The 24,974-nt window shown below is 41.7% G+C and overlaps 1 protein-coding gene across 6 annotated transcripts in view; it reads right to left on the reverse strand.

The window, feature by feature from the left end:
* Positions 1-23,461, reverse strand: part of GAB1 (GRB2 associated binding protein 1) — a 123,884-nt gene extending 100,423 nt beyond the window's left edge. For 4 of the 6 annotated variants that reach the window (XR_009259278.1, XM_058721283.1, XM_058721284.1 and 1 more), the window contains exon 1: positions 22,987-23,461. Coding sequence is in view for 4 of the 6 variants with exons in the window: in XM_058721283.1 (XP_058577266.1) it covers positions 22,987-23,058 (72 nt within the window). In the remaining 2 variants the exon portion in view is untranslated. Of the gene's footprint in view, positions 1-16,045; positions 16,139-22,986 lie in introns of those variants that run through there. The other 2 variants (XM_058721286.1, XM_058721287.1) reach the window with 2 other exon arrangements.
* Positions 23,462-24,974: the final 1,513 nt, after the last annotated feature.

The raw sequence follows: 24,974 nt of genomic DNA on the forward strand, positions 1-24,974 counted from the left end.
TCCGTATTAAATTTTCCTTTTGGCTTATTATCAAGAACTTTTGCCACTGCACTTAAAAAAATATTTTCAGTAAGAAATCACACTGCAGAAATCACATGAAAAACAAAACTCTGGCACATGAAAAAAAATATTACTAACAGTAAGCAGCAGGATTCTGAGAAAAATCAACTTGCAAGAAAACTTTTTTTAGCATGATGGCAAGGGATTGGGAAAAAGGAACTTACAGGAAAACGGGTTTGTGTTGCCAGTTATTCATTCCCTTTTTTTTTCCTATTTTTGCAATATCCAAGTAGAATTCCTGTCCGAACCTAATTTTATTTTCCATTTTATCCTCCAAAGGTCTCACCATCTTGTGATTATAAATTACAATAATTAACCACTCACACAATGGTAATTCCACGGTTGTAAGTTTTAAATCTTCAGTTCCAAAATAAAAAGTTAGAATAAAAAATGTATTTCTGATTTCAAACAATAAAAGCAAATTTAAAATAGCAAAAATAACATTAAAAAAATCAGAATCAGAAGAATGTGAACTGTTTGACAATTTTCCCAGCTCTGAGTTCTGTTTTTTTTAAGAAAATGTATGTGCTAGCCAAATTATGGAAAGAGCCCAAATGTCCACTGACTGCTGAATAGATAAAGAAGATGTGGTGTATGTACATGTACACACACACACACACACACACACACACACACACACACAATGGACTACTACTCAGCAATCAAAAAGAATGAAATCTTGCTATTTGCAACAACATGGATGGAACTAGAGTGTATTACGCTAAGCGAAATAAGTCAATCAGAGAAAGACAAATATCGTATGATTTCATTCATATGTGGAATTCAAGAAACACAACAGATGAACACAGGGGAAGGGAAGGAAAAATAAGATAAAAACAGAGAGGGACGCAAACCATAAAAGACTCTTAAATACAGAGAACAAACTGAGGGTTGCTGGAGGGATGTTGGGTGGAGGGGATGGGCTAAATGGGTTGTGGGCACTAAGGAGGGCACCTGTTGGGATGAGCACCGGGTGTTATATGTGAGTGATGAATCACTGAATTCTATTCCTGAAACCATTATTACACTATATGTTAACCAACTTGGATTTAAATTTATAAATAATAAAATAAAAATAAATACATAAAATAAGTGTATGTGCTAAATGTGGGATGACTCCAACACTCATTATTTCAGACAGCACACAGGGTGGTGAATCGACTCACACAAATGCAGATTCTGTCTCTAAGGCAGGATTCACGTGAAGTTAGATCATTTGCACAAGGCCACAGAGTTTTATGCAACATTCATAAAAGAGCCATTTCCTCTTCTATGCTCAAACATTATTAACCAGAGATACTAAAAACTCAAGCAGGCTGCAACCTGCCTGACCTACAGAAATGAGAACCTCTTTTAGCATACTTCAAACTAAGCATGGACTCACAAGGAAAAAGCAGGCTGCTGTTAAACTGAGGATCTTCTATGTTAGGGTCCCCAGTCTCTTGGCTCAAAGAGAACCCCTGAGATTGAAACAGGTGAGAGAGTAGAGGGACTGGAGCGTGCAGCATGGCAGGGCAGGGTTGTCACCACCACCACCCACTGTAAGTTTAACACCCTGAGGCACTAGGTACCGTGCAAACCTCAAAGCAGCCCTGTATGGAGGGGAGGGGCATTCCAGGAAAGACTTCCACACCCACCAGGAGATCCCAGTTTCCAGCTGGGGACCTGATGAGTGAACGTGAGAAGGACGTACTCGTTGCTCAAGGGGACACAGCCCTACAGAGGGTTTAGAGCACTCGCATGAGATGAATACCTTTCACAAAGTTAAACAAGTAAGGTCAGAGGATGCTTTAAAAAAAACAATAGCCCCATAAACTGGGGATAAGTTAAGCTCCATATGTTGGCTTAACCCAGTAGTGTGCAGCCATAAGAAATGCTCACCACAAAGCATGTGGAAATGTTCTCTCATTATACACGGAGGGAGGAGGGGAACAAAACCCATCTAGTTACCTTCCTCCTTCACTGTTTTCATACTGGGCAAAGCCAGATGAAAATGGTTCTACCAGTTTGATTTGGTGGTTTCTGCCTATGTATACAAGTAATTAATGGACACAGTTAATACCTACTTTCAGAATCAGACATTTTCAGTATCAGAAATGCATGTGGGATGTCATCTGTAAAATGGAGTGGTCCTCTGGCCAGGCATTACTACAGTTTTGTGTTTATTTACTGTTACCCACAAGAAAACGGAAATGGCCTGAAAGAAGGCAGACCCGAGAGCACCTGACAGCTGGGGCCCTCTGCTACATCACTCCTCAAGTACTGTTTAACTTCTAATGCCATTTAAAATGTTATCACCCATTTACTTAGCCCTGCAGTTTATAACAAACCTACCAAACAGGACAAACCAGTCTGGATTATATAATATGTAAATATGCCAGGGAGCTAGGGAGCACCTAACAGGAGGGTAAGACAGAGCAATGGTTAAATGAGCTAAATAAACCTCACTATACCTGAAGGTAGCCTCTTCATTCACATTTCATTCCCAGCACTTTGTTACTAAAATGTGGAGAATGCAAAAACCAATGAAGAAATTATTATATGTATCCCCACAAATACCACCTAGTGAGTCACTAAAATTAATTAAAAGGGACACAAAAGTCAGTATCTACATTTCATTCAGTTTTTAAAATCTTATATACCTACTGAATGACTCATATTTGGACCTAAAAATCTTAACACATTCTAAAGAAACCATCAATGATTAGTATCTTTTTCACACACGCACGCACACACGCACACAAGCACACGCACCCTATCAGCTTAAATGTGGGCCTAGTGCCAGAACTCAAGTTTCACTAGCGTTGTTACAGGACTTGAATAAATTGTTTCATGCATGTACTTGTTTGAGAAACAGATTTTATATCTACCACCCTCAGAGATGTTAAACATGTACAAAACATGGAACTGGTAATATTCCATAACTATTCCCATAACACAATAAACTGACATAAGAGAGAAACTCCACAAACACAATATTTAACATTTTATGATAAAAAAGATAAATACTGAAGTGATGATCAAAGGCACTCATTAATATCACATTGCTTCATGATTACATTCACCTATAAATTTTTTCTTTTAAAAGGGCTGTTATGAATCAACCAGAAAAAAAACAAAACTATGAAGACTCAGTTATATTTATATACTAGGTTAAGAGTAGATAGTGATTTTGTAAAAATATAAATCACACACACTATTCACAAAATTACAAGTAAATCAATGAAGTTCAACAAAAACTAGCTGAAATGTGGTAACTTCAGCCTAGAAATTTAAAAGTATATATATTTATATACACATACATGATTGGCATATAAAATATAAATACATACGCTCATTATAATACTTCTTAAAAATTTAGGACTTGACAATGTACCAGAGTTCTTCCCCAGGTTCTCATTTTTTAAAGTTTGGTTTTTTTTAATAGCTATAATCAAATTTTTCTTTCCTGTTTTCAATATACTGTATTTGTGTGATTTTAAAAAGTCAGTCTTAAGAACCATCTTTGACGAGACAAAGAGAAAAAAAAAAGCTCCAAGTAGGAAAAAAACCCTCTTTTGGCAAGCCTATTAAAGGTAGATTTAACATATTATTTTAAAATCTTTCATAGGAGCAGTGAGAGTTAGTGTTACCACGCTACACCTTTCCATTCAAAAGAATAAGAGACACAGGGTTGCAAACTGGCCTAAACTATGGAAATTACCACACAGTGGTAAGCACCCATGATTTCAACAGACTGTAGATTCAAATGCCCCCTCATTACATTGTCATTCCACCCTTTACTGCAATAAGTGAACAGGAACAAACAATCAAGGTGAATGGTTTTTGAAAAAGCTCCCTGGTACTCTGATACTCCCCTGACCTGCCCCCAAAATAAGAACTATAGAACTAAGCATATGTGCTGCCTCATTTTCTTACCTTTATAATCTGCCACATCACAATATCTGAGAACCCCTGGTTTTAGCTGACTACTCCCTTAACTAGTTTTAGAGCCCCAAGTTGTGGTTTCAGCCAGAAGGTGTCAACACAAAGCCAAAAAAATATTTCTGGACACAGTTGCGGGCCACAAAGCCAGAACCTTGGAAAGACCATTTCTGTACTCTATAGAGCCAAGCCAGGCTGGCATCTTAATCATCCAAGCATCCACTGGGTAGGAGTTGACTCTACATGTGCCCTAGCTTATCCTGTCTGTCCTGTTCCAACCATCTGTGTTCACATGATAAGCCTGCAGAAGAGGTTCTCCAGCTCAGCTCACAGAAAGAGCTTTAGGACTAATTTTGCAAAGAACAAAAACAGGCTGAGTAGGAACTCAATCTAATCCAAGAGAGATTACGAAAGGTATTTCTGAGACAAATCCTAAAGTACATATTCTAAAAACAATACACAAAGGTGGTGGGAAGAGAAGATCTCAAATTTCTGCGGTATTAAAAAAAAAAAAAAAAGGGGGCGCCTGAGTGGTTCAGTAGGTTAACTGTCTGACTTCAGCTCAGGTCATGATCTCTCAGTTTGTGAATTCGAGTCCCACATCAGGCTCTCTGCTGTCAGCACAGAGCCTACTTCAGATCCTCTGTCTCCCTCCCTCTGCCCCTCCTCCATGCAAGCGCCCTATCAAAAATAAACAAAGATTTGGGGGTGGGGGGAGCTGTTCTTCTAAAATGTTTCCCTTCCAAGAAGAAAAAGTAAACATTTTACAGGCTCATATCTCTATGGGCCTCTCAGAAATTCCCACTGCTCATTTGGCAGGCATCCAAATAGCCCAGCTTGGCTGGCAAATGTTCAAATACAGTTATTCAAAATATGTTAATGAGGCTAACGTGGTGCTTCCACCATGTAACCCCACCTCTCCTTTCTTTGTGTGAAGTGAACCTGTACAGGTTAAAACAGGCGTGCCAAACACTTGCTATGTGAAATTACTGACTGCTGGCTAACCCACTGCCAATTTAAAATAAGCATTTAGGGAGAGTGGCTTGTTCAAATGTATGCTGTCTTTAAAAATGGATATCGAGGGGCGCCTGGGTGGCGCAGTCGGTTAAGCGTCCGACTTCAGCCAGGTCACGATCTCGCGGTCTGTGAGTTCGAGCCCCGCGTCGGGCTCTGGGCTGATGGCTCGGAGCCTGGAGCCTGTTTCCGATTCTGTGTCTCCCTCTCTCTCTGCCCCTCCCCCGTTCATGTTCTGTCTCTCTCTGTCCCAAAAATAAATAAAAAACGTTGAAAAAACAATTTAAAAAAAAAAAAATGGATATCGTGAGGTTCAAGTCACTTCCACTTCCATATACCTCTGTGGGTATAAAAATACAAACGTTAACGATTTATATTCTTTAAGTACCACATTCCAAGTACCTTGAAGATTACAAAGTACTTCACAAGTATTCTTTTAAAATAATTTCCCAGTGAAATATTTTTCATTCTATAAAGAAATGCAAGTAGTGGTTACACATTGTATGGATAACAGTAACCGAAATGAAAAGCAGAACTCAGTTATTTTATCAGTTAATACACCTATCCAACAATATCCCTTTAGCCCGAAATCAAGTATTTATTTTGTGTACATAAAGAAATAACAGAGCAACTAGTCAGTCATCTTTGGTTTGTATAAATCCTAAAAATCCCCAAATCTCGCCCCCCCCCCCCAAAATCTGACTACCTTAAAATTTTCACTCTTCTTTCCTCCTGCCTCCCAAAAAAGCATTTAACTTGTTTCTTCATCCACACAGACATTCCACACATACTCTGAATTTTAAAACTTAGGCCATAGAGACTCATTTTCAGTAGAACAGAAAGTGCTGGTTCCAAACAAACAATCTCAATCTCAACATTGCCCAGTCCCTAATTAGTCCTCCAGTCACCAGACCTTACACAGGAAATCAGGATCTAGTATCTTAAGTTTAAAAATTAAAGGGAGGTTGGAAGGAAGGTATAAATGGGATTACATACTTCCCCAGGGTGACTCATTCTCATACGCTCAGGATTAAATTCAACACTGACTCTGGATCAGGAAAGAATTTTTCCTCAGGGGCAGAAAGGGGCATGGGATTTCCAAATGTACACTCAAGTAGGATCTTCTGTGTGGCTCAGGTGAGCAAATCCCACATAATTAACTTCCTACTACAGTGAAGGAGTAAACATAGGTGAGGTGTACAACCTCCCCAGATGGTGCTGGTATGAAGCCCCTTCTGATGTTTCTGATGCTACACAGATTAGACAGAGGCAAGAGACACTGGGGTGGCACAACAGTGGGAATATACTCACTGTTACTGAACTGTGCACTTAAAAATGGGTACGACAGTACCTGTTATGGTATGTATTTTTTACAATTAAAAAGAGAGATTGCGGTGAACTTACCATATTGCCATTGCTCTCGGGGACAACTAAAATGCTCTCACAATGTCTAAGTGTTTGAATGTGAGAAATTACACCAACCTACTACAGACAGAGGGGGATATGGCAGGCTGGGAATGGCACCGGGTCAGAAGCCTGTGCTCACGCCTCTATCTGTGGAAACCAGCTGGCCTTGGACTCAGGGTATTTCCTAGGTTCAACTGCCTAGGGCCTCATTTTTTCCCATTAGGAATAGGAAGAGTAATAAAAGTGTTTTTCCTTTCATCACATTAAGAAAACCTGGCCATTATCTTTCTTGAGCCATTTTCTTCTCCCTAAGGTTTTCAATAAAAATCTCAAAGCTATGAAAATGTATTCTGCTTTGGAAATATATCCTTTAGAAACACAACAGATTCTATTTGAAAACATACATGAATGAATAGAACCTTATTTGAAAGAGTAAAAATATTTCAATATTCATGCTCCAATTTACCTTAGGAAAAACATGGGTTTCTCAACAAGTACTATTTCTCTAAGGAATAAAAACTAATTTCCTCAAAAATTTAATATGTATGAAACTTACCATAAAAGAGTATCATAAATTGCTTAAGAATCACTGAAATTAGTAGGGAGATATTAAACATTTAAATATGTGTGAGCATTAAAAACTATACCTTAAAACATAAATAACCAAAGTATCAATATACTATAAATTTTAAGTCCATCTATGTAGATTTCCTTTAATAATAAATCATATGTAATTATTAAAGAAACGCTTCCCTCTAGTAACTTATGCAAAGGGCAACAAATCTGCTTACCTAAGATTTTCTAATATATTTTCCAAGTTAAACCCAAACCCGAAAATTTTAATTTAAAATACCCCACTGAAACTTTATAAGCTATATATTTTTTTTATGCTGCACTTGTATGACTACTTAATGTTACAGTTCTCCCTAAGAGCATTCATCCTTGTTTTCAGCAAATACAAAATCTGAAGCATCTATCACTATGGTAAAGAACATATGGATTGGAATAAATTATAGAAAAAAATCTGAAAAAATAACTAGAAATATTAAGAGACTCATAACAAAAGAGGTTTACCAAGTACAGGGCTTAAAAAGTACAAGAAAGCAAGGAAATAAGGTCACCTGGAATGCAGAGAGCAAGTCGTGAGTCCTGCTTTCAATTCTTTGCACAGAGTAGAGGTCCCAGGAGTCTAGCCTTTCTTGGTTGCCAGGCGTAAGTGGCAGAAGCTGGTTCTAGGTCTCCACCATATCCAGCAACAGCCCTTCTACTCACACTTCAGGAGCCAAGTGATCTACTAACCAAACTTACTTGGACTCACAGTGCAACGAGAGGGTGTGGTGGACACTTCATATAATAACAGTAATGATACTCGACACTTACAAAGCAGATGTGGAGGAGATTCCAGCAGATCTTGTAAGCAGATGCACAGAGTACATAAGAGGCTGAAGTATTCCTGAGCAAGTAAGTGGAGAAGGAAGACAGCATGAAGGATGGTAAAAGGGAGGGAGGAAAGATCAGCAAGCCAGTCAATATGATACCACAGTGGTGAAAAGCTTTACAACAGCCTGGGTTCCTAGCATGGAAAAATGCATACTGACACAGAGATGGTTGGAGCAGGGTAAAGAATAACTTAACAAAGGAGCACCTGGGTGGCTCAGTCGGTTGAGTGTCCAACCTCGGCTCAGGTCATGATCTCACTGTCCGTGAGTTCGAGCCCCACGTCGGGCTCTGTGCTGACAGCTCAGAGCAGAGCCTGGAGCCTGTTTCAGATTCTGTGTCTCCCTCTCTCTCTCTCTCTCTCTCTCTCTCTCTCTGCCCCTCCCCCATTCATGCTCTGTCTCTCTCTCTCTCTGTCAAAAATTAATAAACATTAAAAAAAAAAAGAATGATATAACAAAATCTGATAGCCATCATTTTGTAGGTAACTCTCCAAAATCCGTTTACTGTGGGGGGGGGGGGGGGGGTAGGGCGGGTGTCACAAGCTTTCTGTAAGGTAACTGAATGGAATCAGAAAGTTGCCCTAAGGAACTCATATGCCAAAAAAACAGAGACAGCTTTCTCGAAATGGATTAAGTTCAGTAGGCAGCTGGAAATAAAGTAAGGGTTTTAGTTTATTCCTCTAAGATTAAATAACCACTCCTACCTAGTCCACTTCTTGACCAGTTTTCTAAATAGAGTCTGTCTTGTCTGTTTGTCTTGTCTTCTCTTTCTCTAAAATGGACTTTAAAATCAAAGTTTAGATTTAAAGAGCTAGATTAGAATGTCTAGATTAAACACTCATACACACACAGAGACACACACACACACTGAAAAACAAGAGAACCTCTTTAGTCGCGTATAACTGCTTTGGTGCTCTTTTATAAATCGACCACATCTCAACTAACCAAAATTAGGGTGAACAAGACATGAATAATAAAGACAATGGGAAAGAGTGTTTGAAATTAGAACTATTCTAGGAAATCTGGACCATACTTTAATAATATGTTTTCAGATCCAAAAACCAGAATAACCAGAACTTCTGGTGAAGAGCTAATCCTTCTTCACCTTCCCTCCTTTGTCTTCAAGTCATTCATAAACGCTTGATTCGGGAATGCACATTCTTTTTTAAATCAATAGTTACATAATACCTTCCTTGATTTAATAATGTCTTTAGAGAGTCTCAGGTACTTTCTCACATGCTAACCTTTTTAAAATTTCCCTTTCACTTTTGTCTTCCACTAAATATGTCCTCTTTAGGGGACAGTTTGATCTAAGTCACTGCTAGAAAACAGTACGCACACAGAATCGCAGCATATTTCCTTTATCTTACAGTAGAGAGGCTAAAGTTACTTTCTGAGTTTTGGTTCTTGCCTTCCTATCCCACTCTTTATACGTATTTACTTCTATTGGATTTTCTTTCTTCTCCCTTTTTCCCTCCATGCCCAACTCAGGATTTCTCGAAGGATAATTTAAGGGACCACCTCCATCAGAATCAGCAGGGCCTTGAGTTAAAAAGTGTTCTGGACTTCTACCTAAATTTACTAAATATCAGAAGGTGGGTAGGGCTCAAGATTCCTCACATTAGAAGTTAGCCAGGTGATTGTTAAACACACTACAAAAGTTTGAAGATCATGGTCCCAAACCCTTGATTCTTCCCAAGACACAGGGACTCGACTAAACTATAAACTAGTACCATCAGAGCATCTGAGAAGAGAGAGCATGGTGGCAATTCTCCCTTCACCTTCCTTTTAAAAAGCAGATGGAAGAGGCAAGAAAGCACAGTGAGTAAAATATAAGCTGAATGTGAGACATCAGCACAAATGCAGACTCGTCAGCCCAGCTCTGTGGCTACTGCCAATTACAGTAGCCAGACCTGCAAGAGGACTGATTACATGTAATTTATAAAAAGTAAACAAGCTGGGCGGCTTATGAACAATGAATGAGGATATTCAAGCCAAGAGGTAATAAAAATCATGAATAAATGACTCAACATCCCCCTCCCCACCCAGACAACAAGTGGTTGTATTCTGGCTAGGATTAGCAAGGACAAAAAAGAGTATTTGGGTAATGATTTAAATGACAACAGACCATTTGACAGAAATTCTATCAAATAAACCCTGGTGAAAGGTTACTGGGTAGCAGTTTCTGGTGTGTTCACAAGCTCAGCCATCTCAGTGACTGTTCTCCTCAACCTTACTGAGGTTAAAAAAAAAAAAAAAAAAAAAAAAAAGTTTGGCTCCAGTGCTACAACACAATCCTACACCTAAAATACAGTTGACTCTTGAACAACCCGGGGGTTGTTAGTGAAAATCTTGCATATAACTTCTGACTCCTCCAAAACTTTACTGAGAGCCTCCTGTTGACCAAAAACCTTACCGATAAAACCATCGACTGACACATACTTGGTATGTTATATGTATTAAATACTGCATCCTTACAATAGTACCTTTTTCTTCTTTTTTTTTGGTAGTCTAGGCCACGTGGTTTGTGTGTTTTTCAAATTGTTGCACATCTCCAAAAATCTTCCAATACAGTCACTGAAAAAATTCCATGTCTAAGTGGGCCCACTTGGTTCAAAGGCATGCTGTCCAGGGGTCAACTGTATAGCTTTTAATGGACATAGGAAAATAAACTAAATAAAACACATGTAGAAACTAGGTTTTATGAAGAATTCGTCTACATAGGGTTTCTCAACTTCAGCACTACTGATATTTTGGGCTAGATAATTCTTTATTATTGGGGTTGTCCTGTGCAATGCAGAAATGTTTAATAGCATCCCTGCCTCTACTCACTAGTGGCCAGTAGTACCCCCAGTTGTGACAACTAAAAATGTCTCCAGACATTCTCAAATGTCCCCTCTTGAGGCAAAATTACCTCCCCACTCCCACTAAAAACCACTGTTCCATGCAGAAACAGCATGAAGAAAAGTTCATATTAGTAAAATAGCTCATATAACATATTTTTGACATAAGAAACCTTACAATTTCTGCTTTTAAATATAAATATAAAATATATGCCCTTTTGAGTATATCACCCAATTTTTCCATAAATTTTTCTATTACCAGGGGCTAAAACACAAAATCTTAATATTGTTTTAGTAAGCTATCCAAGCCATTATGAAAAGGGACACACAATAAAATAACTGAGTAGGCCCAAGGTATTTATGCCCATGTAACAGAGCCAACATACCCATCAGGCACAGGAGGCACAGAGCTAGGGCCCATGAAACTTTTTAGAAGCCCAGAAAAAGTGTTTTTATATTAATTTCTTTTAAAATCAGAAAAAAAAATGAATATAATAACAATACCAGCTTGGAACATATCCATCTTTATAGTGACACAGATACAAAGTACAATTTTTATTCCTTTTTTTTTTTTTTTTTGTAGAGGAACTGGGGCCCATGAAGGCAAAATTACCTGGGGTTCATAAAAGTCACCATATGGTCCCACCATCTGAAGGGCAGTAAACAATTAAAACAAGCATGTATGATCAGGTGCGACAAGCACCATGCCATGGAAATGGCAGAGCATCAAAGGAGGATAAAGCAGATACTCACAGCCCACCAGCTCTATGTGTGAGAGGAACGGTGGTGGTGGAAGTTCAGAGAAGGCTTCGGGGGAAGAGAACAAGCAGAACTTAGCCTGGTGTGAAAGCAGACAGTAGAGGACCAAGAATTTCCGGAGAAGAGCATGAGCAAAGGCCACACAGACAGGTCCCACGGCCTGGGACGCGGAAGTTCGGTACAGCTGAAGCAAAGGGCAAGAGTGAGAAGGCAGCAACAAATACTACGGGGGGGCACACGCAGGCCCCTCATCACAACGGGCCTTGCAAGCTGAGAGAAAAGGTTTGGGCACTTCTAAGGGCAAAGGGACACAGCAGAGCAGCTTCAAACTGGGGAATAGCATTCTCAGATTGGTGTTTCAGAAGGCCATTCTGGCTGCCTCAATGGAGCCAGTTTGGAGGAGAAGTGAAAGAATAGAAAGGTAGAGGCCACTGGTTTCTGCAGCAATTGAGAAGGCAAAAGGCACCTTAGGTAGCAGAGGTCAATTAACTCAAGAGATATTTGAGAGGTGGAGGCACCTAAGCGGCTCAGTAGGTTGGGCATCTAACTCTTGATCTTGGCTCAGGTCATGATCTTATGGATTGTGGGATCGAGTCCCATGTTGGTCTCTGTGCTGACAGCACAGAACCTGCTTGGCATTCTCTCTCTCTCCCTCCCTCTCTGCCCCTTCCCCACTCACACGCCTCTCTCTCTCTCTCTCTCTCTCTCTCTCTCAAAATAAACAAACATTAAAAAAAGAGAGATCTGGGAGGTAAAACTGATAGGATTTGTCACTGGGTGTGGAAAATGAGGGAAGGACAACACAGAACACCTCTGGCTTAAGCCAACAGACAAGGGTTGGTGGAGTGACTGACTGAGGGAACAACAAGAGGACCAGGTTTAATGACAGGATGATAAGACCTGGGATGGACATGCTGAGTCTCAGTTGCTGTGGGAGATCTAAGCAGTCCGCGACCTAAGCAGTTAGATCCACAGATTCAGAGTGAGAAACGGATTGAGATAATGCCTACAAAGCATCCACACGTATAATTCAGGGCCATTTAAGATCCAGAGATGGGCTTTAAAGGTTAGAAAATGTTCAAGGCTATGATAATGTTTGTGTGTAAGTTTGTAAGAATTCTGCAGAAACTGAGAGCTGAGAGCTTTTATCAAATTTTCATAGGGGTTCACAAACACACATTGGATGACAAACCACTAACAGCATGTGAGAGGAGAATGGGCCATCCAGGGCTAGCACTAGAATACTGAAGAACACTCACATATAAGGAAACCCAAGCCTGGTATCAGGATGGCATGGGAAAGAACAGATTTTGGAAAGAGGGACTGGTCATCTCTTCAACAATGTAGTCAGAAGGTCCATGAAAAGCAAGAGCTAAAAAGTTCAAATCTAGTTCTGCTAGATTTGGCAACCAGGAGTCACTGGGGATCTCAGCGGAAACTGTTTAGGTAAGAGTAGTGGAAAAGGACCCAGGCTCTATTCCATTACGAAATGAGTGGCAGGTGAGGAAGAAGGGGCAGTCAACCGTACAAAACCTACTCAAGAGTCTGGCTAGAAAAGGAGCAATAAAAAGAGTCTCACTCCAGCTCCATCTTTGAAAATGGAATCCGCCATTTAAGGTCGTGGTAAGAAATCTCTTACCACCTTCATTAAGCCTTCAAGTGCCCCTGAGTTTACCTCCTTCTGCTAGATTCTTCTGGAGTCTTGCCTCAAACATCACTGATCATAATATAATTAGCAATACTGAGTGCATCCTATGTAGCATATAAACTCCCAAAAAATGAAGACAGTGTCTTCTTGGTCCACCTCTGAATTCTTCACAGTACCTTGTTCATAGTGGGTATTCCCTCAGTGACTGAAGGATGTGACCCAAGAGGTGAGAGATCTGGCTCTGCCTTAACAGTTGGTAAACATGTATGACCTGGGACAAATCAATTAGTCTCCCAAAGGCTAATTTTTCACTCCCTGTAAAATGAAGAGGTTGGGTTCTTGACTAGGGAAGAAGGAGATTTATGAAATATAGCTATTGCTTTGGTAATCACAGAAATCCAAATCTTTTGTATTAAAAGCCAAAGGACAGGGGCGCCTGGGTGGCGCAGTCGGTTAAGCGTCCGACTTCAGCCAGGTCACGATCTCGCGGTCCGTGAGTTCGAGCCCCGCGTCAGGCTCTGGGCTGATGGCTCAGAGCCTGGAGCCTGCTTCCGATTCTGTGTCTCCCTCTCTCTCTGCCCCTCCCCCGTTCATGCTCTGTCTCTCTCTGTCCCAAAAATAAATAAAAAATGTTGAAAAAAAAAAAATTTTTTTAAAATAAAAAATAAAAAAAAAATAAAAGCCAAAGGACATCCAAACAATACATGAAAGAGAAATGGGTTAGAAAGGTTGAGAAACAACCAACTAGATGATTTATAAATTTAGGTTTAAAATTCTGTAATTATTTGGTCATGCTGCTCAAGAGATTATGCAAAGGATCACATTGTACATTTAGACACAGAACAAATGCCATCTTTGTCCTCTTGAAATTAATATCCTATCACAAACACTAAAAAATGATAAATGAAGGCATAATTTTCTTTGTAAGCAGATCATGTGTACACACCTTCGACTGTGTATACTGTGGGTCATTATGAAAAGCATCTAAAAAATATATTAAATATATTAGGCTTTCTTTTCCTGTTTCGACTATTTACTTAAGTGAAGAAAAAGAAAAAAAGGAATACCGTTCAACAGCACCAATTTAATTTTGCAGCCTGTTTTTTGGAGATAAATGACCTATATACCAAATGAAGATTACTCAGAAGGCTTTGGTTTTATGTAACAGCATCACTAGGATCAAATTACCTTCCCAAATAGTTTGCATTCTTACCAGTTCAGTATTTCCTTTTACCTTTTCTCAACACTTCAAATATTTAAACCTGAAACTGTCAGGGAGAACTTGTAAAATTTAATACTCCTACACAACTTCAGGGTCAATTATAACTTTGCCAGAGGGAAGGGGGTTCAAATAATACCTCCTTAACTGAATGAGGTTATCGTTCCTCTTCATGTTCTACCTAACACCACTGGAATTCAAAACACTGGAGGGAGCATTTTACCGTGTTTCTCTTTCAAGAGTGCAACATTAAAACTCCTCTCCCGCTAATCAAATGGTCATCCCTCCACCAGAAGCACTTTCATCCTGGCTGCTCTGACTCTGGCCAAGGCACTAAAGGGAATGTGTGATGGACTGGAGTTGAGAAAGCACACCAGGTACTTAATTCTTTCATCAGGTAGTCATCTCAGGGAGGAGATCTGCTACTCGGAAAGTGGCCTGACCACATTTCCCAATACAGTAGTAACTAAAAACTGCATTTCAGGAGAGAAAAACAATCTGCGTGCTGGGTTGAACATTATTATTCCCAGTCTTGATTACCAGGGTACAGGGACAGAAATAACTTCCCACTTTTAGAGAAAAGATAAAAGAATGTGTGTGTAAAGATTCTAACACAAATACTCTCTGATACTGGTGGCGGGGCTTATATTAGAGAGAAAGAAGTGAAAACAAAGAGGAAAAGAGCAAGAGGTTAGATAGAGAACCACAGGACAAAGAGTGACTTTACCTTTCTCCCACTTAAAAAAAAGTTAGCAAATAAAATATTACGACAACTGGCTAATTGATGTATTAAAAACAAAAATAAATGGGCACGCCTAGCTGGCTCAGTTGGTGGAGCATGCGACTCCCGATCTCGGGGTTATGAGTTTGAGCCTCACAATGGGTTTGGAGATTACTAAAAAAATAAATAAAAATAAACTAAAAACAAAACAAAAATAAAAACAACAACAGAATTCTCAACCTCCTCCTGATAGCTACTGTCCTACGTCTTCATTTCACAAAAGCAAACCTCTTGATCAATACTATATTTACCTGCTTATTTCATGTATAATAGCTAAATATCTCTGGACAATACCAACAAATATTGAACTCAACCAAGCAACAGGAAAGTAATGTACAAAGCCTTGGCGCTAAAGGACACTTTTTCCCCTCTTCAGACCACAGGATGGATGCCTTCCTCTCACTTTTCTCTTGAAACGTAAAGTGGAATTTTGATGTTTTCTTTTTCCATGAGTGCCATTCTTAAAGAACATATAAAACTATATTCAAAAAATTTCAACTACATGAGTCAAAGAAAAATTAAAAAGGGAAAAGAAAAACAATGAACAGGATAGTTAAAGCACAGTTTAGTGTTTTTCTTCCTTTAAAAAAAAAAAATGACCTAAGATTTTTACATTGAAAAGAAATGTTTGGACTCATGTTTGGACTCTCTTGTATATTGTTTTTAATTCATGGAACAATGTACCCATTTGTTTTTTTTTCCTTTTAGTATATTTTTTTTTCTTTTTGAATACACAGGAATTTTTTAGGCCAAGTATGAATTCAAAGTAAAAAGCTGAGAAAGAAAAAGAAACACCACCATAAGAAAAACTCGTGGTGAACTTGGCATTCTTTCCAAGATAAAAAACAAAACAACAACAAAAAAAAAACCCTCAGTTTAGAAAGATAATAAAAATTTCTGAAATACACATAAAGGAAAGAATATTAAATGAAAAAATTTAAGATAACTCACATTTCCTCTTCTGGAAGCTCTATTTCTTTGCAACTTACATCTTCATGTGCAGTTTGCATATAGCAGCTCTGCTAAAAACAACCACATGGAAAATTTTTGTTCCAGATAAATAATGCAGGACAGGGCTTGGCAGCTACAAGTTGTAATCAGAATGCTTCAAGAGCTAATGTAACAGAGATAACAACCAAACATGTATTTCGGTGCACCGTGTTAACTATTTTTTACAAAGCAGGCTATCACACAGTCAAAAGCTGCTGGGTTCTACTTCATATGCATTTAACAGTGAGAATTCTTCCCTTAGTTAAGGAGAATTTTGCACATATGAATAAAAGAATTGCTTAAAATATAAAAGACTCTCTTTTCCAGTCCAGTTATTCTTGTATTAAGGTGCTCACGCGTACAAGCCTGGAATGGTCAAAAACGCCCAGTTCCTAAAGTGACTTTTCCCAGTAATTCCACAGGCCTGAACTGCCACCTACTATTCAGTAAGACTCCCCAGCCATCTAGTTGGCAACTGAAGACGCTACTTATTTAATGGATGTGGAAATCCACGGTACAAAGAGCCACTTTTCCCCAGGAGTAATCTGAAGAAGAAAAGAATGCTAATTTCATTTGTGCTTGTAGCCAAAGAGGGGAGGAAAAAAAAGACCTGTGACTTGATAAGTTTCCTGTACTCAAATCCACACACAGAGATAATAGGAGTCACACAGAAACGTTGTGACTTTCAAGCCAAAGTTCAAATGGCAAATTCTGATGAAGCTCTAAGTTGGTGGAAATTAGCCACCATGTTAATTTGAGGAATGTGAAATGAGAGAACCCCTTCCATCAACAGTCAGAGGGGGTTTAATGAGACCCAGTGGTGTTCTTCTCTTTCCTCCAACACTAGCTGGCACTCACACAGCTGGGCTAAGATGGCTTCCAAAGTCCAAAATAAGACACTAGCCCAAGGCAGCACTGGCCCTCCTGCTGGAACTCAGGAGCAAACGAATCAAAGGCTCTTTTATTCTCCCTCCCACCAGAACATGCTCCCTCTCTGTTGTAAACTAATCGCTTGCCAGAATGAATTATTTAGCTCAAAACAGACATAAAGAAATCTTAAATAACACATAGCCCTTGAATTTGAATAAGCTCAGGTGACCAAAGGAGTTGTTTTGTTTGTTTCTTGTCTGACACATAAAATTCACTTGCGGTCAGGATCCCATCAGAAGCATTAGGTCATGGCAGAAACAGAAACTTCTCAAACTAGATGTTACAGCTGACATCCAAACTCCATGCTTGAAACTGAGGTGTTCGGAAAGCCGTCCCTTAACTAGGAGGTCTAAAATCAACACAAAGTCTTCGTTCTTCCTTTAAAGCCAGGCTTCCCTTAGGATTTGCTATTTTTGCCAACAGTAAGTACCTCTGTTCTTCCAAGAACAGAGCCTAAAAATTCATCTGTGAAATCTTCCCTGGCAGCCCCCTTCCATTCCCTCCCAGTCTGAACTCTTAAGCAATTATTATCTGAATCATTCATCTGGCAAGTAATCATATATGGCCTTATAACATATGTCTTGGAAAATGATTTAAATGTAGGTGCATTTACAGCTTGTCTTCACAAATAGATTAGAAACTCCTTGAGGGCAGGGAGTGGGCCTTTCCGTCCATTGTATTCCACACAAGACACATTACAAAAGCTCCAGAAATACCTGTTTATTCAGTCAACAGGTACTTGTTGCTCTTCTATTCTGAGCCAGGCACTGCTCTGGGTGCTAGGGTCACAACTGAGGCACCCACAGCAGGATGCAGCAGGCCTGTGTTCAGTAAGCCTGTGTTCTGTTAAAGCAAATGCTGGAGGGTCCCTAAAGAACTCTGCTTAGGCAGTTCCTAATATATCCACTAAACTATTTAAGATGAACAAGAAATTAAAATTTATTTCCCAAAAACAGAGGCCTAATGAGAAGCTCCCCACTCTGCCTCTCATTTCCAAGCAAATATCTAAGGAATGTTAAGCCGCAAGAGTTTAGAATCTAGATTTTTACAACATTTCTCCATTTTACAGATGAGGAAACTGAGGGTCAGAATGGTCAAAGTATCAGGTGGATAATGGCAAAGTCAAGTCGAATCCTGGGTCCTGACACTCAGTCCAGAGTTCCTTCCACAGCAGCACAATTTACCCCAAACTCATAAAAAAAAATAAAGCAGTAGTCCACCTGCTGTATTGTCCCTTCTCCTGTGTTAGCTTCTGTAAGAAAATTAGGAGTAATGACACTTATTGTTCTGAATCAATCACCTCTTAAACTTCCTCAATCTGCAAATCATCAAGACCTATCTACATATTTTTTATGTTGACTACAAAATATGGAATTTTATTTAGTCATAAAAAGTGCTTTGTCATTTTATATCTTCTTATTTTTAAAGCAGACTCAATGACAAAACACACAGAAATAACCAAGTCAGCTGGCAACCAGATTATCCAAGTGTAACTCTTGTCGTATTACTATTTTGTCCAAAGATGATCTTTTTAAAAAATTTAAAAACCAATTTTTAACAAAGAACTCTAAAACCACCCTCCAAACTGATAGAACTTCCTAATGGTTATTTTGAATCCCAAAAGACAACAATCAGACTTAGGAATCCAGCAAGTTTTACATGGAGAATTTTGTACTCATCATTAAGTCCAGGCACAATCAAAGAATGAACTATTATTACCTATCATAAAGGCTTAATGTAATTGGTAGTTGATGATCTTTAATAGAAACAGTGTTCCTGCCACATTAGAAAAAGTAAAAAGAAAACATTAAGAATTTGAGTGTAATGTTTACTAAAGTGAAGTTTTCCAGAAAAAAAATTCCTTCAACAGAATAATTATGTTCCTTCAGTCACTACAAGCAAAAGCTTCAGAATCCCGATTGTTACTGGTAATTGCAAAAAAAAAAAAAAAAAAAAAGTGCAAGAAGAGCTTCCAGACATCACAGTCCCATTTGCTGTAGCAACAATATTGAGCAGAGACAATGCTTAGCACAGATCCTGGGCTGTCCTTAAATAGGACAGCCTGCCTGTCTGTGCCCCTCTCCTCCATGTAACATGTCAGATGCCCACCCGGAGGAAAAGGCTATTTCTGTTTCTAGGCCCATTTCCAAAACCAGGGGCATGTTCTAGACAAGAACCATCCTATTAAGTGACAGTAGAAGAGTGGACCCCAAGCTGGGTACAGATTACACACCCAAGAACTGGCCAAGGTCTTACTCCCAGGCTGGCTGGCAGCTAATAGGCCACCTTGGTCTAGCCTCAGAAGTAGGTTCTCCTGCTGAGATTGCATACCTGCCCAATGCTGACAGCTGGGCCATGGAGGAGTACAAACTCAGTGTCCAGACTTGAGGCAGGCCATAGGGAAGCTCCCCCTACAGAGATATGGTGATAGCCAGCTGGCTTGAATCAATCCTTTGTTTTCAGACTTACATTTTCTCTCAGCTGAAATTTCAAGTCCTGATGAAAATCCTACCATTATTTCAACCATCCGATTTGTCTTTAAAGAACTCTTTTAAAAAATCTGAGCATCACTGTTTAGTGCATACTACCAAGAGTTTACTTGTTCTCTGTAACCCTAGTAACGGTGATCTGTAAATGATTCCATTCAGGTCCTTACAGTAAAAAAGCAGCTGTTTAATATACAACACAGGACAAAAACCAAAACACGGTAGTAGCAAAATTGCAAGAAAGCATGAACACTTTCACCTCCACTTTAAGTAGACTTCAAAAAATTCACAGAGGATGAAATGAAACACATACAAAGGTTCTTGCTCTTTTGCAAATAAATACAGAAAAAAGTAAAACGAGATGAAAAGGCTAGAGGAACTACTCACTACTCCAGTATTCCTCTTTTATGGCCCTTTTACTCTCTTTAGGAAATTCAAGAAAAGCCTTCATATCAGATGAACACACTAGTGTGCAAAAACAATGCTGTGTAGTTGACTATGAAACAGTAAACGTAAAATGGAGTTGTATAAGGAATGCAACGGGGCCATAACATGAGATGACTTTAATGATAAAACTAAAACAATTTTTGCCACATAAAAGCCCTTAAGGATCATCTTAATCAATGTTTGAATACCCTATAAAAACTGTAAACAGCAAGACAACTGTCAAAATTCCGTGGGCCAAAAGTTCCCCAACAGAATCAATGCTCAAACTCCCTGATGTCTTGTTTAACAATTACAGTACCACTCATCCAAGATATCTTTTCACAGCAAATTCATTCATTAAAAACCATTATCAAGCAACATTTTGCATACTGGATGGTCAACAATGTTTCCTTTTACCCTTTATTTTCATAAAGATTTTACATGAAAAGAAAACAAGCATAGGAAATGCATATATATATGAATGTCTTTGAGGGTCAAAGCTAGTTTAGCAAAAACAATCTGAACTGAATACCAAAGCCAAAAGATCAAAAATCTGGAAATGTCAAAATCTTCTGGGCAACCAAACTGACAGCTAAAATATTAAGACCGACCTCACTTTAACTTATAATATTCTGGTCATCCTCAGGGACCTCTTAAATTCTGGTAGCACCCTGCACGCTGTCTTCCTGGGCCATAGCCATGTATAAAGAAAACACTAGTGCTCAGCCAGGCAAGAAAAACCCCACCTCCCCCCAGCTGTAAAGCATATTCTTCCCCCTGTTGAAAACACAACTTAGGGATCCTGCTATGTCTCTAAAGTATTCCCACGGTTTCAGACTACACTGAGCTTGTTCCTCAAAACATCTATTTAAAAAAATAAATAACAATCAGCTTGGGTACACAATCTGAAACCACTTTATGTTGTGGGCTCACTTTTTCACATATTCTTGTCTCATTTCCCGAAGACTCAGAAAACTGCCTGAAGGGTCTTAATGTTTCTTTAGCATTGCACATCTGATCCCCAGCTCGCCTCTTCCTTGCATTCTCAACTAATAGTCATAGACTCTTAGAAAGCTATAATCAGAAAGGAGCTTTAGAGATGATTTAGTCTGCACTCCACTTGAAATGAACTAGATGAGTCATTAACCTTTTATATAGCCCAGTCAGGCAGATCTGGGTTCAAATCCTATCCATGGCATATTCTGGATACAGAAACTTTTCTCATCTATAAAACTGAGATAACACCTACCTCATAAAACCGGTGTAATGATCAAATAAAATAATATATATTTTTTAAATTTGGACTTTTCATTTTCTTTGTCCTTGTTAAGACAATCTTTTAGGCTGATTTTCGTCCTAGGTCATTTTACATTAAATTGCAAGCCCAAAAGGCAGGGCAAAAGGCAGGGCTTCTTCCCTACTGTATTTTCTAACCTTTTGGTGCCTAGTCCAGTGCTAGGCATCTTTTGAGAGAGCCATAAACCAACCGTGTGAAAGAATGCCTTAAGTCTCTATAATCACCACTTTTTAGGCAAAGGTACTGTCCTTAAGCTTCCTCCTAGAACCTACTTAGGTCTATATGTTCCCTAACCTATGCCTCTCAAATACACCTCTCTCCCTACTCCCTCTTCTCACACATACACAACCTTCTCTTTAGAACCACGAACTGAAAAAAACCACTTATCCCCCCCCCCCCAAATTTTGCAATACAGTTAGCATCTTCACCAGAATATTCAGGCAAACTGTGGTAAGTACAAGGAGACAAGATTTGGAAGGGTTCAAGATTTCTGGAGAACTTTCTCCGGATGTGTGGCATCAAGTCCTTAAATGAGAATTACTTGTCTATAACAAAGGCTGACAGAAAGTGAACCAGAAACTCCAGCGAGTCCCTGAAGTTAATTATTGCACTTCACTCCACCATCCAAGCAGTGACTAATAGGATTAATTTGGGCTCTAATATCAGGTGTAAAAATCCTTCAACAAGATTCAAGTTCCATTCGAAGTGCTGGTCACTGACAATGAATTTATATTTAAGGGGGCATAAGTTTTGCTTTTGAAAACACACTGTACTAGAAAAACATTGGCTCCATACGCCAGGACGAACGTGTCATTTCTTTCCTTTGCAAAGGGCAGCAACAAAAGAACCAATGGGTGAGAAGGGGATAAGATTCCAGACCCCTGAAGAGGACACAGATTTCCACCAAAGTAAGGTTGGTTCTTTCAAGGAATTATTTTTAACAGCTAAAATAGCTTAACACACAATCAGTATCTTGTATCAATTACACAAATGTCGTTTATGTAACCCTGGTGGCCTGGAAAAGGACCGCAACACACAGAAATCCTACTGGCCGCAGCTGTCCCCCCTCCTGCGAGGCTTGACAGCGCGTCCAACGCGCCCAAACACCAACCGCCAGGCTCCCCCCAGTGCCCTCCTCTCGCAGCAAACTGCCAAGATTCTCCGGCCAAACTCCACGGTCCCCAGGATTCAAAACCGCGAAAATGCGAACCCTTGCTAAGCAAACGGCAGGGCGCGTAGTAACTTTTCTTTCTCTTTTGCACGGATCGGAGATGCTGGTTTCTAACACCAACTTTTCAGGTCCACAGCCTCCCGCACGCAATGCACCTCGAGGGGTATGACTAGAGAGCGCACCAGAGGGCTGCTGAGCTCTAAAACCTCAGCGGTTTTCCGACTGCGGGAAATTCAGGATACAGCAGCCCCATAGTGATTAAATGCAGATATAAAGAAAGGAGAATGCTCTTCCCCTTACCTCTGCTACAAGGAATAATAAAAACACGCAGTAGGCATTAGGTGGAAATCCCGGGGCCTCCCACGGGCCGATGAGGCCCGCAAAGCAGGCCATCTGGAATCTGGAGGAAGAAAGTTAGCCGGCAAAGTGGAGGGAGCCAGGGCGTGAGTGTACAGCCTCGGTCACGAGCCTGCAGAGGAAGGGGCCGAGGGGAAAGAGATGGGGGACTAAGCTGAAGAACCAGTCCCGCGCGCGACCAGGGCAGGGGTGTGGGCGCGGAGGCCCACGGAGCGGCGGCCGAAGCTCTACTTACATAACGTTTCAACTTCTTCTCCGGGGGGGACTTGCGGAGCCATCCCGAGCAGACCACTTCGCCGCCGCTCATGGTGCGCGCCTCTCCGGCTCCCGGCCGGGCAGCTGAGGGGCGGGCGGGCGCGCTCCCGACAAAGCCGACGCCTGCCGCCGGCGCGGTGGCGAGGACCTCGCTCTTCCGAGGCGCAGCCGGGGCAGACGGGACGCTCCGCCGCGCGCTGGCTCTGAGTGTCCGAGTGTCTCCCGCGCGGGTCCGCAGATGTGAACAGAAGCGGGTAGAACCGCCAAGGCCGGCACCTCCGGGCAGGGGTCGCCGCCAAGCCGAGGGCGCCCCGGCCTCCTCTCAGTGCGCCCGCCTAGCCGCCACGCGCACCGTCCCGCCGGCCGCCTCAGCAGCGCTCAGGCTCAGCGGCACTGTGCCCCGACACAGAGCCGAGCCTCGGTCCCCTGCGCTCCGCCCCCTAGGAACAGGACCTCCCCAGAGCTCTTTCCGAAACAGACACTACGTTGCACGCGCGCATACACACACACACACACACACACACACACACACACACACACACACACAATGCCCCCGCGTGGCGCCCACTCTGGCTCGCCCCTCTCGGCTTCGATGCGCCCGGCGAGATCCTCTCCTTCCCGCTCCTCTGGAGAGGGTGGGTCACTTCCCCGCGGCGCGGGGGGCGCACAGAGGAAAACAGGGAAGCCGCGAGGGTTTCGTGCGGGCGCAGGGCAGGTCCTGGGCCACGCAAGGAGCCGCCCGGGTGGCGGCGAAGCGCGGGGCGTCGCTGGGCGGCGGGCGCAGGGCAGGGCGCAGGTCCCGCCGGAGGGTGGGTCCGTTCTCGCCACCGCCGGAGAGGGCGGGGAGCGGCGGAGGAACAAGGTACTCGGCTGCTCGGCTCCGGGGACGGACCCCACTGTCCCGTCCCCTCACGCTCCTCCCGCGCCGCCTCCCCCACCGCGGGGCGCGCGGCAGGTTCAGAACGGCCCGTCCCCCGGTCCCGATCCCTCCCTCTCCCGGCCTCCCCGTTCCCTCTTCCTTTCCTCCTCCCCTTCCCACGTTCAGGCCGGCTCCGGTTACAGCCCAGACTTTCTCTGAAACTCCGCCGAGCGCTTCCAGCCAAAACAACAAGGGCCGGGGGCGGAGGGAGCGGACGGAGGGAGGGAGGGAGCGAGAGAGGGAGGGAGCGGGAGTCCGAGAGGCACCCTGGGATCTGTAGTTCAGGAAGCTGGAGCGGGGTCCTCGGCCACCCGGCTGCGGCAGCGGCCAGAGCCCCCAGCAGGCACCTAGTCTGGGAGGGCGGCCGAGGCCTTGGCGAGGCCGGCGCCGCCGGGGCTCGGGCCCTGGGAGGAGCGAGGAACGTTCGAGCGTCAGTTTGTGGTTTGCCATGTTGGCTCTGTCGAATGTCAGTTCAGAGTTTGTACGGAACAGAAGATCGGGAGTTGGGGGGGGGGGGGGGTTCTCCACTTGACAGCCTTCAAATCAAAGCAGCCTGGAGGGAGACCGCGACCCGGCGGATCCCGGCTCGGGAGACTTAAGGGCGAGAACAGGAGGGAGAGGGCCAGGGGGAGCGTTCCATGGCGACTAGCCTGGCCGGGTGGACAAAGGGGTACCCACCCGGGCTGGCGTGGGCTGGTCCCGGGAGCAGGCCTGCCAGAGTGGTGGGAGTGCCTTGTGTGGCCAGAGTATTTGACTGATTCTGTCTATGGGACATTTTAAAGTCTCACATTCCCTCCGTTTGTTGCCAGTTTCTTCCACTTGACTTTGTTTAAAATCTACTCTTGGAATGTTGGACTAGAACGGGGACACTTACCGGATGTCCTACTTCTATTTGCCTACTTGTGTGTGTTTTACAATTATGACACCTGGTCCTGAGCTTAACATTGTCCTGTAGTAGAAATATCTTTTCCAGTTTATTTATGAAACAAATTTCAGAATATAAATAATCAAATAAAAAGCGCTAAAAATACTAGGAGATAAGTTAACAC

This window comes from Neofelis nebulosa, chromosome 3 (assembly GCF_028018385.1).
Source record: "Neofelis nebulosa isolate mNeoNeb1 chromosome 3, mNeoNeb1.pri, whole genome shotgun sequence".
Classification (NCBI taxonomy): domain Eukaryota; kingdom Metazoa; phylum Chordata; class Mammalia; order Carnivora; family Felidae; genus Neofelis; species Neofelis nebulosa.